The sequence below is a fragment of the Apteryx mantelli genome, chromosome 3 (assembly GCF_036417845.1).
Source record: "Apteryx mantelli isolate bAptMan1 chromosome 3, bAptMan1.hap1, whole genome shotgun sequence".
Classification (NCBI taxonomy): Eukaryota; Metazoa; Chordata; class Aves; order Apterygiformes; family Apterygidae; genus Apteryx; species Apteryx mantelli.
In genome coordinates, this window is record NC_089980.1 from 8,678,149 (window position 1) to 8,694,933 (window position 16,785).

The window sequence follows — 16,785 nt, forward strand, 5'->3', positions numbered from 1 at the left end:
GAATGTGGTGGGGTTCCCCTTCTGCACAGCTCTGCAGCATGGACAAAGAGCAGGCTGGGGTGAACATGCTACATTACTGGAGGAGCCAATGGTCTGTGCAGTGCGTGCCCAGAACAAACCAGCGACAACTTTCCTCTGGAAGCAGTTACAGTGAAGTACCCACTGGTCTGAGGTAGGGATGTCACCTTTTTTCTCTGACACTGGAAAATGGACTTTAACCAATAAAGCATGGAACACTGTATAGATCTGCCTTTATGTTCCTGGAATGCTTATACAGAAATAAAATTCAGACATGAAGATCCCATTTTGGAAGGAACTTTCTTAACAACCACATCTGAGTGGAATTCTGGACAGCTGAAATTGCAATATTGCAAGTGCCTGCTGGAAGCAAGAGTCTGCAGTCTCTTGGATGTTTTATTTCCTGGAAAGTAATGTAAAACAGGAGTGCACAAAACACACAGGCTTGATCCAGCAAAAATGTACAAGGCATAGCATTACTCCCCAGCAATATATAATGGTTTCTAAGCCTGGCTTCAGTGCAGAACAAATTGTGCAGTATTTCATTCTTCTCAGTCCTCCTTCAGAATCCTTATATTCTTCTGAGTTGCAAGTTGGTTGTCATGGCTCCTTCTTGTCATTAGTTCTCTCAGGTGAGAAATGAAGTTTTCTTTTCTAGATGTTTGGCATTCCATCAATTTGTCCTTTATTTAGAGGTATTTTTTTCTTTTTTGATTCCAGAGGCAGCGTTGGGCTCCTCTTATGCCTCCGACTAGCTTTGCTTTAAAATGCAGTTTTGCAAGTTAAGGATGAGTTGTAGACTTTTGCAGTCAAATTTATCTTAGAAGGTCGAAATTGATGAGGCTAGTAATTAAACCTTGGATGCAATGGTTCTGATCCCTTCATACAACTTTCAGCATCCCAAGCCAAGGTTGAGCGATCTCTTCTTTCCCAGTTGCTCTCCACAGTGACATGAAAGTACACGAACAGGATGGAGCCAAGGGCAAAGCTTTGCTGCAATGGTTCTTTCAGCAGCAGCTGCTCAGACATCTTGCTGTGGGGATCTGGTCACAACAGTGTTCCATGGGAGGTGTGGCTTGATGGAGGCATGTGGCTTATGGGAGGCCATGAAATTTGCACATGAAGAGGTGATCTACTAGTACCTGCAGGTTTCTGAACTGAATAATTTCTGCTTTTAAAGAGTTCGGTTCAGGACATAAACCCCCAAATGCCTTCCAGAGGAGGATAGGGTTTGATGGTCATTTTTGAGAATGGAGAAGAGGCAGCAGAGGGGACTGTAGCTAGGGCTAATTTTATTCAACAGTTTCATCAATAACCTGGTAAGGGAGTGGTCAGAAAAAATCTCCAGGTTTGTGGATTGTATTAAGTTCTTTTGGGTACTCAGATGCCATCACAGTGGAGAACAACTCTCAAAGGACCACACAAAACTGAGTAGGCAAAGTGGTGGCATTTGATTCCCAGTGTAAATAAATGGAAAGTAATACATTTATGGAAAAATAATCCATGTGGACATGATGCTGAGCTTGTAACTGGGAGCTACAACTCAGGAAAGAGACTGTAGAGAAATCATTGACAGTTCTGTGAAGTCTCAGAGAACAGTGTTCAGAGCTAGCTAACAATCCGGCAAAATGAGGAGTATCATAAAGAATAGTACTAAGAACAAGACAGAGGGCAAGCATCATTTTGCCACTATATAAAAGCTTGGCGTACCCATATTCTGAGTGGTGTGTGCAATTGTGGTCCCCACTTCTTAAGGACATAGTGGAGTTATAAAAGGGCAACTAAAATGATCAAGGGGATGTAGCAGCCTGCTTACAAAAAGAGTGGTGAAAAAGGTTAGGACTCTCCATTTTGGAAGGCCAAGGGATGTATGAGCCAGTTTTACAAAATACAAAAGGTGAAGGTTAGAATGAATTCAGAGCTGTTGTTCACCAAACCTGTAATAATAGAACCAGGGAACATTCAAGGAAACTAGTAAGAGATTGTCTTAACACAAATAACAGAAAATCATTCTTTACACAGCAGGTAGTGAAATATGGTGAACTTGCTGCCACAGGAGGTAGTGGAGGATCAGCAGGTTCAAAGGGGATTAAATTCATGGACAAGGAGTCCACAAGCAGATATCAAAAGGAATTGGCAAGGCTGTTCTTTCTAACATCTCTCACACAAGAGCTGTGGATGTTTGGGGAACACAGCAGATGTGCTGCAGACAAAGTGACCAGCTTCATGTGCACTTCTTACACACCATGTCCTGCTGCTGCTGTCAGAGGCAGAACACTGGGTTCGGTGGACCACTAGTCTGACCCCATCGGACATGCTTTATGTCCCTATATTCCTCCACAGGCACAATATTAATGCGTTGCAAGAGTGATTATGCTTCATTAGCATTTGATTTATTTTTCTCCCTTAAAGGAGAAGCCACTGGAGGCTAGAGATACTGAGCCATGCCAAGGGATATTAACCTTTATTATCCAGACCTTGGTGAAGGGAGCATGGCTGGGAAGTCACCTTCAGTAGTCTCCAAATGCCTTTCAATGAATCTTGTTAATTACAGCCAGGGCCCAGAACAATTCTCTTTCTCCACTGTGACTTCTCTGAGTTGTCACTCTGACATGACACAGTGAGTTCCCCATGCTCCAGCATGTAAGTGGTAGGGACTGTGGATAAACTGTGTGGTGCCATTTGCAAAAGGTGGGGATGGGGGCACGCTGCTTTGAAGCCTGAAGGCACAAAGAAAGGCAAGTAAGCTGTAAAATGAAGAGAGAACAATCTTTCAGCTACGTTGAGAGACCTTCTGCTTTATTGTTGTTACTCAGAGCCCAAGTGGGCTTGAAGGGTCACCTCTCCTAGCTTGAGCTGTGTACTGTTACTCTTCTAGCTAAATTATCTCAGGGAAGAGGTGTATCTCCCTAGTCTTCCTCAACAGACAATGGTGAGACCATCTCCTCCAGAAGGTGGGGTGGAGAACACCTGCTGTGCTTCTGCTGTGAACAGCCCCTTGCATGAATTCGATGTCTGCTGACTGTGAAAATACTCCACTCCTTGACTGGGGGCCATAAAGTGAGGCCCCATGAGTACCCTGCTGACATGATGAATAACGATACCAAAGTACATTGCATTAGCAGCAGCTTCACCCTTCTTAACAGTTCACAGCATAAACTGCTGAGAGCCACTTCTTTGTTGCAGCTGCTGGCCCATCTGCCAAGGCATGAACATGCTGTGACACACATGTGCCTTCCCCATGAATTCAAGAGATTGTTGGGAGCCCCTGTCACTCACACAAAGATGAGGAGTATTTACTCTATGTTGGTGATTACTGCTCTCTGAGAGAAAGAGTGTGATTTAGGAGAACGTGGCAGCTCACCTGGTCTAGTATGGATTTGTTCATTGCTCTCTGCAGTAATCCCCTTCCAGAGGCAACATGCTGATTGCAGGTTACTGACAAGCCATGGATAGGCAGGCTGTGGGTGTCTAGAAAGCATCACAAGGGAGATGATCAAAATCCAAGGGGACAGGAGGAAGAATGGTCTTGGACAGCTGCACTGAAGTTGTGCCACTGATGTGTTTTGGTTTTGCAAGGTTAAAAATTAAAAGCCTTCCTACATGTAGATTGTTGTGTTACACAAAGCAAGGAAAAACCTGTGCAAGCACATCCTGAAAGGCTGGCTGTTTGATTGACAAGATGTTTTAGAATGGGAGCTGGCGAGCAAGACCCCCCCCCCCAAAAAAAAAAAAAAAAAAGCTTAAAACTTCAGAATAAAGAATCCATGATGGCAACAGGTTTTAGGAGCCATCACCACTTAAGTAAGTGTCATCCAGATGGTGCTCAGTAACATGTAAGTATATTGAGGCAGAGTAGTGATAAAATACAGCCCTTCTTGGGAGAGTTACCATCTAGCATGCTACTTTTGTCATTTGATCCATACAGGTGAACTCAGACTGCTTGCAGAAGAGCAAAGGAGTGAGGAGTGCTAGTTAGAATATGGCATCATGTTTAACCACATTACTGAAACAGGCATTATGAGGAGGGAAACAGAACATGTATTATCTTAGAGTTGCATCTTGTGTTGGTCCTTGTCAAAAACAGAGCACTGGACCACTTGTATTTGGAGCAGAACCCACAGGACCATCCCAGAAATTTGTTTTGTATGCAGTGCATGTTGCTGAATTGGTTGCTCTGAAGGGAAGAAAAGAGTAATACCAAAAGGGTTGTTTCTTGAAAAATCCATCAGAATCCATCAGAATCCATCAGAAGTTCACAACATCCATCAGTAGTTCTCAACATATATTGCTATCTGACTTTGCAAGTGTGACTAGTTTTAATACTGGAAGGGATTATGCAATCATCAAGCCCAGCCTCCAGTACATGACAGGCAGTCCATGGAAGGCTATCTGGAGAGCCTTTGTTCACTCATAATGTCTTGGTTGAGGTAAAACACATACCTTTTAGGGATAGCTAACCTCAATTTAAAAAAGGGCTTTGGATAATAAGAAAATCCATTACAACTGCAGAAAAATATTCATCACCATCTCTATTAAAAATCTGCACCTTTGTGTCTGCTCTTCATCTATTCCACTTTCAGTCACTGGTGTTTCTTATGCTATTCTGCCAAACAAAAGAGTTGTCTCTGATGAGAAATTATCTACTCATGCAGGTACTAACAGACTGTGATAAAATCATGTCTTAAATTAAACTTACAAGGGAAGTTACCTTCTCTACTTCCTGTATAGGTTTTCTGTGGCATCATACATGTACCTGCTTTCTGATTCCTAATTTCTCCAACATATTTGGGATATGGTGGTACCAGAAGCAGACCCAGAAGGCCCTGGGTGATATGTAGGGGATTGTAGCACTATAGTTTTCCTTCCCCATCCACAGATCATGTTTGTTTCTTCTGTGATGCATCACAGTGGAAGCTGAGTTTCAGATTGCTCTTTACCTTGGACACCAGGCTAGCAATCCTTTTCAGAGTCGCCACCTTGTAAAACACAGTCCAAGATCCAATCTCTACATTCAACTCTTTGTACAGAGAGTCTTGCTCCGTGCTGGTTGATTCCTACTCCCAAGCCACAGTCTTTTCAGGACTGGAGCTCTACATGATGCACCACCTCTTCTTATATATCCTCTTCTTTCCCCACTCCCTTCTGTACTCATTTGTTCAGGTAGTATTACTATCAGTTGAAGCAGCTAATTCAATTTTAAAGACTGAAATTCATCAGTGTTTCAGCTTCTCTGTATCAGTCTCCAGGCTGGCCATCACTGGAAAACGTTTGTGATTACGTTCAAGGCTGGCTTCTTACACAGGCCGTTGAGGAAATGTCAGAAGCACCCCCCTTGCATACAGAGCTCAAGGTTTCCTACTGGATTGTCACCTAAATACCAGTTCTGCAAAATCCCATATATTCTGTTTCTAGGAAGTAGACTTCTTCCTTCTCCTAGCAAAGTCCATGTCTCCTCTTCATCCTCTGTCACCTTCTGTAGGAATCCGGTTCATGTTCTGCCCACATCACCTGTGCCTAATGCAGTTTAGGGCTGCAGAGATGTGCACTATTTAAAAACATGCATGCACACCACAACGGTGGAGAGCTTGCTGTGTGGAAGTCTCAATTGGTTCACTCATCAAGAGTCTTCCATCTGGAGGCATTGCCTAATCCACCGGAGAAAGATCCATCATCTCCATCCCAAATAACCAGGGGAAAGGGAGGGAGGAAGGAAAGGAAGGAAAGGAAGGAAGGAAGGAAGGGAGGGAGGGAGGGTGGGAGGAAAAAAGCTGTTTTCCTTCTTTGTCATTGCTGTAATTAACATCCATCTGTGTAGGACACTGTGCTTTCAGCAGGATATTCATGATATGGGGAGACATCCTCTGGGGCATGACCTCCTGACTGGCAAGACAGGAGTTTGTCTTGCCTGTATTTCTGGTCACCTCTTCCTCATAACAACCATGGCACTTCTGCAGCTGAACTGAGACTGGAGACTGGTTTATCTTGTGCTGTCTTCTCAGCTGAGCTCCAAACATGTTGGAGAAGGACATGCACCAGTGGTCAGAGAGGATGAGGAGCATTTGTGTTATTGTAACTGATCTTGCTATGAAGGATCCATGGGAAGTGGGAGATCTCCACTCTGTGTTCAGCAAATCCAAAGAGCATTTTGTCATTTCTGCTACAGTGCTGTTTGTGCAGGTGTCTGTTCCCACTGCAGCACCTTGCATGGGCTGCAGAGAGAGCAACTCATTTGGCAATGGCTGTGGGACTTGCTGAGATTACATCTTTCATGTTGAAGCACACAGATGTGTCTCCCAGGCAGACCTTCACTTGAAGTGCCTTCTGTAAATATTCTGTGTGTTGTGGTTAAAAGTGATTGCATAATTGCAGTATAACTCTTTGGAACCAGATGTCACACCTGCAAAGAACTCGGTCCCTCAACATCTTGAAGAAACTGTCAGCTGCTGCTGCTATTCTTTGACTTCCTATGTCTCTTGTCTCATATTTGGTTACAGCTTCATTAGGATGTGTTTTGCCTACATTGGCCTTGCTTCCATCCTAAGATTTTCTAGCATCACAAAGACAATAATGTTTCCTGACTGATGGGATAAAAGAGCTCTGTTTAGACAGGATAAATTAGTCATGTCTTTACCACCTCAGTAAAAGGTCTGGACTAACTGGGAGTCGCTAGTAAAGTAACTATTAGGGATCTTTGCTCTATTCATGAATAGAAAGTCGCAGCCAAGAAAGGGATGCTCTTTGACAGGTCTTTTTTTTTTCCTGGATGCATGTATTTTGTTTTGATTGCCTATCTTTTAGCCATGGGATGCATTGGTGGTACATCTCTAGCAAGAAAACCATTATAGTTTGATATTTCAGATTGCTTAAACTCCTTTAACCCAACATAAAAAAAGAAAAAGTTGTCTGCATAATTTTTCTCACCACCTGAATCTTGAAAATTATTAGTCTTGATATTCTCTAGCTTATTCTGCAATGGTTAAAAGCTTTCAGTCAGATTAGTAAAATTGTGTTGTAATTATGAAAAGTTCCAGGTAAATTTATACGGAGGCTGTTAAACATCAAAGGAACACTGCTGTGAACAAGAATATTACCAATTATGCCAGATTAGTTGATTAAACCAAGGTGATTGTAACTGGTGACAATAATTCTGTCTCCTCAGCATGCCTAACATCCAATCCCCTGCTAGTGTCATGGTACAGCTCTTGCAGAACCAAGAGCAAGTGAAGACAGCCAACTAGCTAGCCAAATTGTCAAAAGTTTCCCTATATTACAAAGGTTTCTGGATAGGGAAGACCACTAGACAAGCTCAGGCTTGGGCATAGTGGGGGCCATGTTGTAAGGGAGATAACATTAGGGAGGAAGGTTGGACTGAAGGAATGAATGTTTAGCTGGAAGGAGTAAGAGGTACCTTTTGCTGTTTGATTTGCAATTTATGACTTTTTTTTTTTTGGTAGCTCTTCTGATTTCTTTCTGGGCTACAAAGCCCAGAGCTTTCTGACCAAAATTATTCTGTCACTCTTGGTGAATGACAGTCAGGTCATCCGATCCATTATGTACCTTTTCCTCCTGTTCCTATGAGGACTTCAACCATTGAAACTGGATTCACAGTGTGAGTCTACTATTAAATTAGTATATTACCATGGTGACTTAATCTTTCCTGATAAAAGTTTTTATGTTGGCATAATTAGGAAAACTTCTGCTATTATTCTCTTGCAATCTAATAACCACCTCTCAAGTCTACGTGGAAACTCTCAAAAATGTCATGATTCCACCACCTTGGGAGTGTTTAATCCCTTTAGAAAGCAGCATAACTGGTAATTTTCTGGTTCATCACTTGATCAAAGTTATCTAGAAAATCTTTGCTCCATTTTATCTTCATCTAAAAGAAAAGACAGTTTGAAATATCAGACAGGTAGTCTCCACAGATACAATATCAGCACACCACTCAGCCAAGAACTGGATAATCAAAAGCCTTTTCTATTGTCTCTTCCCTGTCATGAAATTCAGTGAAGGGCACTGTTTCAAGAGACAGTTTCAGAAATGCTGTGGGTTTCCCCCCCTCCTTCTCTCTTCTCTTACTCTCGAAAGGAAAGCTTATTAGTTTTAATGATGACTTAAACAGCCAGTTCTGAAAATTAAAGCAGAAAGGTAAGTCACCAAGCTCAAAAATTGTACAACAGCATCAGTAGGTGTCTCTTGAGCAGTAGGATTTTACTGAATTTATGCCAAGTGTAGCTTTGTCACTTCTACCAAGGCATCAAGACTTTAGGCACGGGCTGGGGTGCCCAGAGAGATGGGCAGAGGGGAACCTCAGGAAGTTCAAAAAAGGCAAGTGCAGGGTCCTGCACGCAGGGAGGAATAACCCCATGCACCAGTACAGGTTGGGAGTTGATCTGCTGGAAAGCAGCTCTGTGGAGAAGGACCTGGGACTCCTGGTGGACAACAAGTTGACTATGAGCCACCTTGTGGCTCATATGGCACCTATGCCCTTGGGGTCAAGAAGGCCAGTGGTATCCTGGGCTGCATTAGGCAGAGCATTGCCAGCAGGTGGAGGGGGGGTAATCCTTCACCTCTACTCAGCTCTGGTGAGGCTGCGTCTGGAGTACTGTGTCCAGTTCTGGGCTCCCCAGGACAAGAGAGACATAGAACTACTGGAGAGAGTCCAGCAGAGGGCTACTAAGATGATTAGGGGACTGGAGCATCTCTCCTATGAGGAAAGGCTGAGAGAGCTGGGACTCTTCAGCCTGGAGAAGAGAAGGCTGAGGGGGGAATCTTATTGTTGTGTATAAATACCTGAAGGGAGGATGTAAAGAGGATGGGACCAGGCTGTTCTCAGTGGTGCCCAGTGACAGGACAAGAGGCAACGGGCACAAACTGAAACACAGGAAGCTCCGTCTGAACATGAGGAAAAACCTTCTTTACTGTGAGGGTGACAGAGCACTGGAACAGGTTGCCTAGAGAGGTTGTGGAGTCTCCTTCTCTGGAGATATTCAAAAGCCGTCTGGACAGGGTCCTGGGCAATGTACTCTAGGTGACTCTGCATGAGTGGGGGGGGGGTTGGACTAGATGATCTCTAGTGGTCCCTTCCAACCTCAACCATTCTGTGATTCTGTGATTCTGTGAACCCATACCCAACAGGACAAGTTTCTACACATGACACAAAAATCTTCCTTTCAGTGAGATTCTGCATAGCATTTCTCCTACCCTCAGCAAAGGACTTGCAAGCCTGGATGTTTTATTCTAGAAAATTGTCAGCCACCTTGTCTAGGCTGGAAGTGTTACCAGGGTGATTTAAAAAGCTTTGCAGGATCCTGCTTGCACTGAGCTGTAACACCAAAGCCTGGAATAACCGTAGCTTCACTACCTGTTACCTCCCTGACTACAAAGAGAAAGCCACCAGAGAGTAGGCTGTCTTCCATCCCCTCTATACTGGAGAATTGTCACTCTCTCAGCAATGGGACAATGGTCCTTTATGGACCATTCCTGGTAATTACCACGAAACAAATTTTTGCCGAATCAAGGTTGCTGCAGCTTGAGTATAGGGCGTCCAAGAATCCTGACTAGGCAGGCTATGCTCTCTACACACTATAAACATGGCAACATCCTATTAGCACTGGAGCAATTCATGTTTTTTTTTCCTCTTTAGGTCTTTGCTGCCTTGATTCCTTATGCTTAGGCTTGTACTGCATTTGTCACCATGTCCCCAGTGGGTAATGTCTAGCTGACATCCTCCTAGCCACTGGAGTGGTGATCTACCAGAAGGCTAACCTTTGACTGGGAGATGCAGAGCACACAATGTTTACACCTCCTTCTGCATTAGATATGTGCCTTTATGTTTCAGAAGCTCCAGCCTGCCTGCATTCACCCCAGTTCTCACAGAGACTCATTTTCTCTCATTCATGAAGTATAAGGAACTATGAGGAAATACAAGGCCCTTTTCAGGTCCCTGCAGAGTTTTCCAAACACCATGCTGGGGGTGGCTCCCCAAGCACTCATGCTGACAGGGCAGCTATAGTCCCAACCTGCAGTTTCCAGAGATAACACTCTGCCTCTGAGCTGTGCTGTCACGTCACTCCTGTTTGATTTTGGTACAGACATAGGGGTTTGGGTCTCTCAGCCAGCCCTGGGGGTGCTGTTAAAACAGGCAATTCATTCCCCAGTGCTCTTTTCTGCAGGTCAGGGAGGGGGATGTGCCATGGCCATAGTCCCAAATCTGAAGTCTTCCTGAAGGATGCCACTGGCTGGTGCAGACACTGCAGGAGAACAGGATAACTCCTGTGGTCCTGTCACTCTTCTGTAGGGCCACAGCAGAGCAGAATGGGTGTGCAACCCCTAACCAAAAAGGGTTCAAATGACCAGAGTTGGACCCATCTAAAGAGCCCTGCAAGGTAGAGACCCCATGGTGAGGCTATCATAAATAAGGCACCAGAAGCCTTCCACTGTGAGTACTGGAGGAAGACTGGAATCTTGGTGGAAGAAATGCCATGGAGTGACTGGGGAGAATTTTATGCACAGATGATCACAGCCTTGCCCCATGGCAGAGAAGTAATAATGATGTCATTAACCAGCACCTTTACATTTCTCTCTCCCTTGCTATTCCAGAGTGATTATTCAAGTGACACCGAGAGCGAAGACAATTTCCTGATGATGCCGCCAAGAGACCATCTCGGCCTCACTGTGTTCTCCATGCTCTGCTGCTTCTGGCCACTGGGAATTGCTGCCTTTTACCTGTCTCATGAGGTAATGCAAAAATGTCTCCTGCTAATTCAGAGCTTTACATCCAAGCAGTGGCTATGACTCCACAACAGCAAGGAAAGCTCACCAAGACCCAAACGAAGACCCAAACATGGGGGACACAGTCTCTCAGGGTGGTAGGAGGCAGCTAATCAGGGTGACCTGTGTGTGTTTCTGTCCCCCACTTGATATGTTTCCATGAAAGTGGTGCTTGTCTTGTGAGATATGTTACTGAGAGAGAAAGCTATAAAATATTTTAGGTTTTAATTGGCAATGGTCAGATTCCATGTCACCTAATACAAGAGCATGATTTTGTGGTGGAAAACACCTTACTATATTAAGTGCTCAGGCTTCCCATTGGGAAAAATTAATCTGTTAGTTCCCGAGCTGATGATCTGGAAAAGCAAACCAGTTAATAACCTTCCAGGAGCAGAAAAATTATTTCTGTTCTGCAGAAGTGGATTTGTTTTGCAGGAGAACCTTTCTCTGTGAAAAATTGCTCAGTTTGTTCTTCTTGTCCAATTTTAATACGGAAATATTTTTTACCAAAGAAGTGATAGTGCTTTGGTTTGTTTCCTTCCTGAGAAGAACTTGCTGGTTTCCAGCCTCTGCCTAACAACCACCTAATGCCTCATCATTTGTTTCGACAAGTATGTCTTCATAAGTGCCTTCAGAGTAATTATTGAGTTTCTTTCTCAGCATGGCAGATAACGTAACGTGACAGAAAAGGAGTCTCAACTGATAGTCTCATCAGTGACTGCAAGGAAATGTTCACTTATATTTCTATTTACTGATAGTGTCAGGGCTTATTGGAAACTACAGTCTGCACTCCACAGCACCAAAATCATTAACTTTCTAACCTGCCTTTCTAATCTGCCTGCTCTAAACATTTACCAGCATTGGGTATTTGTCAAACCAGACCAGGCACTTCAGATCAGAAGAACGCTAGACTTTGATATCAAAGAAAGAGGTACAGCACTACTATTTTTTACTTTAAATGAAGTGTCTTTCATTGAACTTCCAAGCCTCTGAGACAATTAAAGTTTGTCCAGTGGAAAATAACAAATTTCCTTGTCTGAGTGCTATTTATTTCTCAAGTTTGGGTCAAGGGATTTGCCTGATAACTATGACAGTAACAAATAAAGAATCGAGTGGAAAACACATGCGCTTTGCTATTCTGCAGTTTGGTCCTTCAGGCAGAGCTATTCATCAGCAGCTTTAATGGCCATGCCTTTTTGCACACGTGGGCTAGGCAGGATTTTTTTACTGATGCATCAGCCAAAGAGGAGTTCTGAGCCTGACACTATTAACACAATGCTTGTATTTGCTTTGTGTTGGGGAAAATAGTGCATTCATTGATTTCCTGCAGTAGTGTTCCTTCAGAAGGCCTGGAGATTGCTAGCTAGTTTTATCTAGATGGTAAAAACACAGCACAGTCCACTAAATGGAAAACAAACAACATAATAAAGTACTAAAAAGCATCATGGCTGAGAAGCAAAATGTGCTGAGACCCAGTATGTTGGCTAAGCTAAGGACAGGACATGCACAAAGCTGTGAACTGATCCCAGTGGCTGCATGAATCTGGAAGACCCTACTACCTCGGTAGCAGCATAACGAAGGTGGTAAAGGTCACATGAAGGCCAGGAAAGATCATCATATTGTGCTGAAGGTTTTAGGCATTGAAAAAAATGGAAATTTACAGGGTGGATTGGTTTAACATAATGATGGGGAACTGCTGAATGTGGCTGCTTAAAACTAGAAGCCATCAGCAAGAAAGGTCAGGCAGGTGCTTTGCTTCTATTCATTTGCAAGACAGTAAATAAATCTTTGTTAATTGACCCCTTGGATTCACCAAGGTAAGCTTTGGCTAGATCCAGTGAGGAAAAAGGACTGCGTTTTTGAAGAACCTTGATTTCTACTTCTGTTTTTGCGTTGGAAGTAGAAATCTCTTCCCTTCTCCCCACCAAAAAGATAGTCATCATCATCATCATCCCACCCCTACATGCTCTTTTCCTCCCGTCTCTTTGACATTCTCTTAGCTCTGTACCTGCAATGGGTCAGCAGGCTGAGAAGTCATTTCCCAAGTCCTGTACAGAAAGATGGTCAAATCCCTACTCAGCCTGGTCCAGCGCAGGCATATTAGTCTGTCTACTCCCCAAGTTCCCAGGCAGATATCTTTGCTGTGTGTCTTCTCCTCTGGCAGGTCCATCATGGCCTTGTGAAACCATGAGGCTTCACTGAAACCAGTACTTCTGCAAAGCCCCACATTCAACAAATTGGCATTTTCCAGTGGAAGATCATTTCAGCGGAAGAGGCTAGTCAGCTCAAATTAAGACCAAAACCTTGTATTGTTGAGAAATCCCTAAAGTAAAACAAAATCCTGTACCTAGCTAGGCTAATACTAACAGTCATATTGATTCATACTTTGGACCATAAACCTGACAGTCTACAGGGTTATGAAGAAACAGCCTCCAGGAAATATAATTGCATTATCAACCATTATGGAGGTCAGGTAGACCTGGAAGAGGACAGCTTGCCTTTGTAGTATTTGATATTGGCATCTCACAAATGGAGTGTCAGAACCACTAACTCACTGGTTCAATTCCTGGAATTTCCTATGTCTTGGCAATGACTGCTCTATAGCAAAATTTTAATGGACATTTCTAAAACCGTCAGGCATAATGATGGATTAAGACAGTTCTTTGCATTTAATTTCCTCTTTTAGAAAACAAGGTGAGAGACTTGATGAAACAAGGTAGCATTCAGAATGATCTTTTATATGTGAGGTAGTAAAATCTTATGTCCTATTAGCATGTCATTTCTATTTATATAGATCTTTTAACTTGAATTCCTGAATAATATTTGAGAACCCCTGTTAATACACAAGGGTAGTCTAACATTCCCTGTCCTTTGTCAAAAGTCAGTGCTATAACTAAAGACCAAAGCTTAGCACTTGCATTCAAACCTTTTTTGCTGTTGCTTGAGCTCTGTAAAGCTTTTAGTTTTCAAGAAGTCTCTTGGGTAGTTCTACAAAAAAGTCCAGTTTGGGAAAAATTACAACACATAGGAATTGCAAAGGTAACAGCACTGGCTGGATTCTTTTTGCCAGAACTTAGCATTTGTGGCAAACTCTTTTTAAAAACCCGGTCTTCTTTAGGAGTGCAATGCATTTACAAATCTAGGCCTGATTTGCAGAAGATATATTTGCAGTGCACATCAATCCAAAGGAACAGGTGTTCTCAGTTCAAACCTCGCAGCACCTGGCAATACATTTATGTTGCATATGTCTGTGTCATGGTGCAAAAGAACTGCACAAGGATTGATGTCATAAGGTTCCACAGATGCTCTTTATGAACTAAAAAATTAATTTTCCCTGTGCTCCAAAAAAGTAATGTGCTTCCTGCAGGGGCTATTTCTGCTCTGTGTGGGACTTAGTGTTTCCACCAAGGCTCTCACTGATGTGCTGCTGACTTAAGGCTTTGTGGTCCATCTGTATTGAACAATGCAGCTGTGCAGGGTCTGCCTGTGTGGAATAGACTTTACTTTGTATCTGCTCTCCTGTGGGATGGGGATGGTCCTCTGGAGCCCTCCACCTCTGCTGAGTCCTCACCACAGAGTCTGAGGTGCCAGCTGGGCCAAAACAGAAACAGCAGTATATAACACTTCATCTGTCCAGCTTCCATATAATCTCCCCAGAGATGTGTCAGACTAGCAGGAAGTCCTTCCTAACCTGCAGATAGTGTAACTTTTTTGTCGTCCCCTAAATCCTTCCTCCTTAACCTCACTGCCTGTGGCAATGTAAATTTTCACAGGCTGCTCCCTCTCTGACTTTTTTGCAAGCATCAGAAGCCAGATTTCCACTGGCCTTCTGAGACTGAGAAATGTTAAGACGGATTTAGTGGATTTTTCAAAAGGCATAGACATACACCTGAAAATCCCACTGGACACTTCTCTGCATGCTTAGGTGCTTAAATAGCTTTCAAAATCCAGTCCCGCTTTCCTCTCTGGCAGAATGTGAAATCTTTCAGGCAGCAGACTGCATCCAAATGCACGAGAGCAATCACTTCCCGTCTGCTGCACTTATTCCATGTGGTAATTACTTCCCTCACGCAGTGATTGAGGGGTGCACTGCTCTGTAATTATTTCCACCACCCATGCATTTCTCAAGTGGGCAAAGCTCCAAAAATCATTGCTTGGACTGTCTTTTAGGAAAAGTAAGGATTGTGCAATGGTGATAGGAGTTTCTCCTGCTTTCTTATGGATGCAGAACATATATCATCAGGCAAAACAGTAGCTTGTCTTTCCTCATGATAATTTCTGAACTTCTTCATTACTTTCTACCAAATTTCAGAGATAAAAGCTTTGAAAAAAACCTGTATTTTGACCTGTTTTGGCAATCACCAGGTAGAATAGAGAGATAATCTTTGTGTCCCCACTAGAAGGAGGAAGACAATATGACCTCAACCTTTATTAGAGACCAGAGATTACAAGCTCAGGACACATGAATGTATTTCACTTTCTTTGATTTTCTGCTTCAAATTTTGACATCTAACCACTACTGAAAACAACATGGAAATAACAGCCAAGTGTTATCTGTTGTTTATTCTTTAGAGATCTGACTTATGGACCCCATCTCAAGTGTGAAAACTGAGACAGGTCTATGGTGTGACTTGCCACACTCCACCAAACTAGCTGGTGGTGCTGGTAAGACCTGTGTGGGCTCTACTAGTCCATCCTGGCTTTTTATCCTCTCTGCTCCATGCTTCTGAGTCAGAAAACAGAGAATGGCCAAGAAGCCAACATCCATGGCTGTGAGACTATGTTTGTACACAGTATGGGTATATGGTGTGATGCTTCATCCCCTTGTATCCGAGATAGAAGGGCACATGCAAAGAGTAAAACTAACCTGAAGTATTTTGCTTTACTTCTTATATGTGAGGTAGCAGGCCAAGCTTTACTTGCAAGATGTGCTAGTTAGCACAGCTAAAGCAATGAGAATAGCTAGTGAGCATACACCAGGCTCTTACATTTTCAAAGGGGATTTTCGATTTTTCAGTGTTGTGTCATTTCCTGGACTAAGTAGTGACACTTTTACAAAGGAGCTGACTTTCAAAGAAAGTTGAGCTTTAAGCTCCTTAAACTTTATATGAGAAAGCCCTTTTCTGGTGTCTTGGACTAAGATATCAAATCTCACAATGCCTGATGTAAAGCTGGGCTGTTGCTCTCGGTCACACTGCTTGGATATAGGATGCCCTGTATGTTCTGGGGCTGACCAGCCTCTTCTTTGCCTTCAGTCACACAAACCATTGAGCTGTCTGCCCCGAAAATTCAAAAGTGAATCCCCATGTTGTTTGGTTGGCTCTGTGTGTGCATGTTTGGGCATGCATATGCATGCATCCTGGTAACAAAGAAACAGGTTCAGAAGTTTTGCAACTGTAAAAGGTTATGAGAAAACCTCTGGACAGCTAAACCCTCTTTTGTTTTGGGAAGGAGTTGAAATCATCATGAGTCAAATTCCTGTGAGAGGAGCTTAGCAATTCTGTGTCAGAAACCTTCCCAGCAGAGCTCTGTGCTGGTCCCTTGCCATAGAGGCCAAGGGCCTTGGTATGCCTGCTGTGCTTGCATGAGAGTCCCTGGCCCTGGGAGGTTTGCTGCTTACAAGTTCTTTCCTAGTCACTAGAGAGATGACAGATACCATGTCTTGTGGGTTTCTCTGAGCCTGCTTTAATCATAATAGCTGATTAATATTGCTTCTATTTATTTAATATTTATTATTTATTGACATTCCAACTCCTAGTTCCTGAGACCCTTTCTTGAAATCCCTAAGAGTACCTCCTCAGCTGGTGTGAACTGCCCCCTCTCTGCTCACTTCTGCATGGTTATATGCATTTAACCAGGTTTGGGTCTGAGAGCAGGCTACAGCCATGACTCTTCCAACATAACACTCTTGGGACCTGGTCCTTGTGGACAGGCCTGTGAAAGCATGTGCCTAGCAGTCACAGAGATACCTGTGTAACTTGAATCCAGTGA

At 43.3% G+C, this 16,785-nt stretch overlaps 1 protein-coding gene across 1 annotated transcript in view; it reads left to right on the forward strand.

Moving 5' to 3' along the window:
• SYNDIG1 (synapse differentiation inducing 1) overlaps positions 1–16,785 on the forward strand; it is an 83,786-nt gene that overhangs the window by 18,422 nt on the left and 48,579 nt on the right. The window contains exon 3 of the mRNA XM_067294645.1: positions 10,624–10,761. Within this exon, the coding sequence (XP_067150746.1) occupies positions 10,624–10,761 (138 nt within the window). The remainder of the gene's footprint in view (positions 1–10,623; positions 10,762–16,785) is intronic.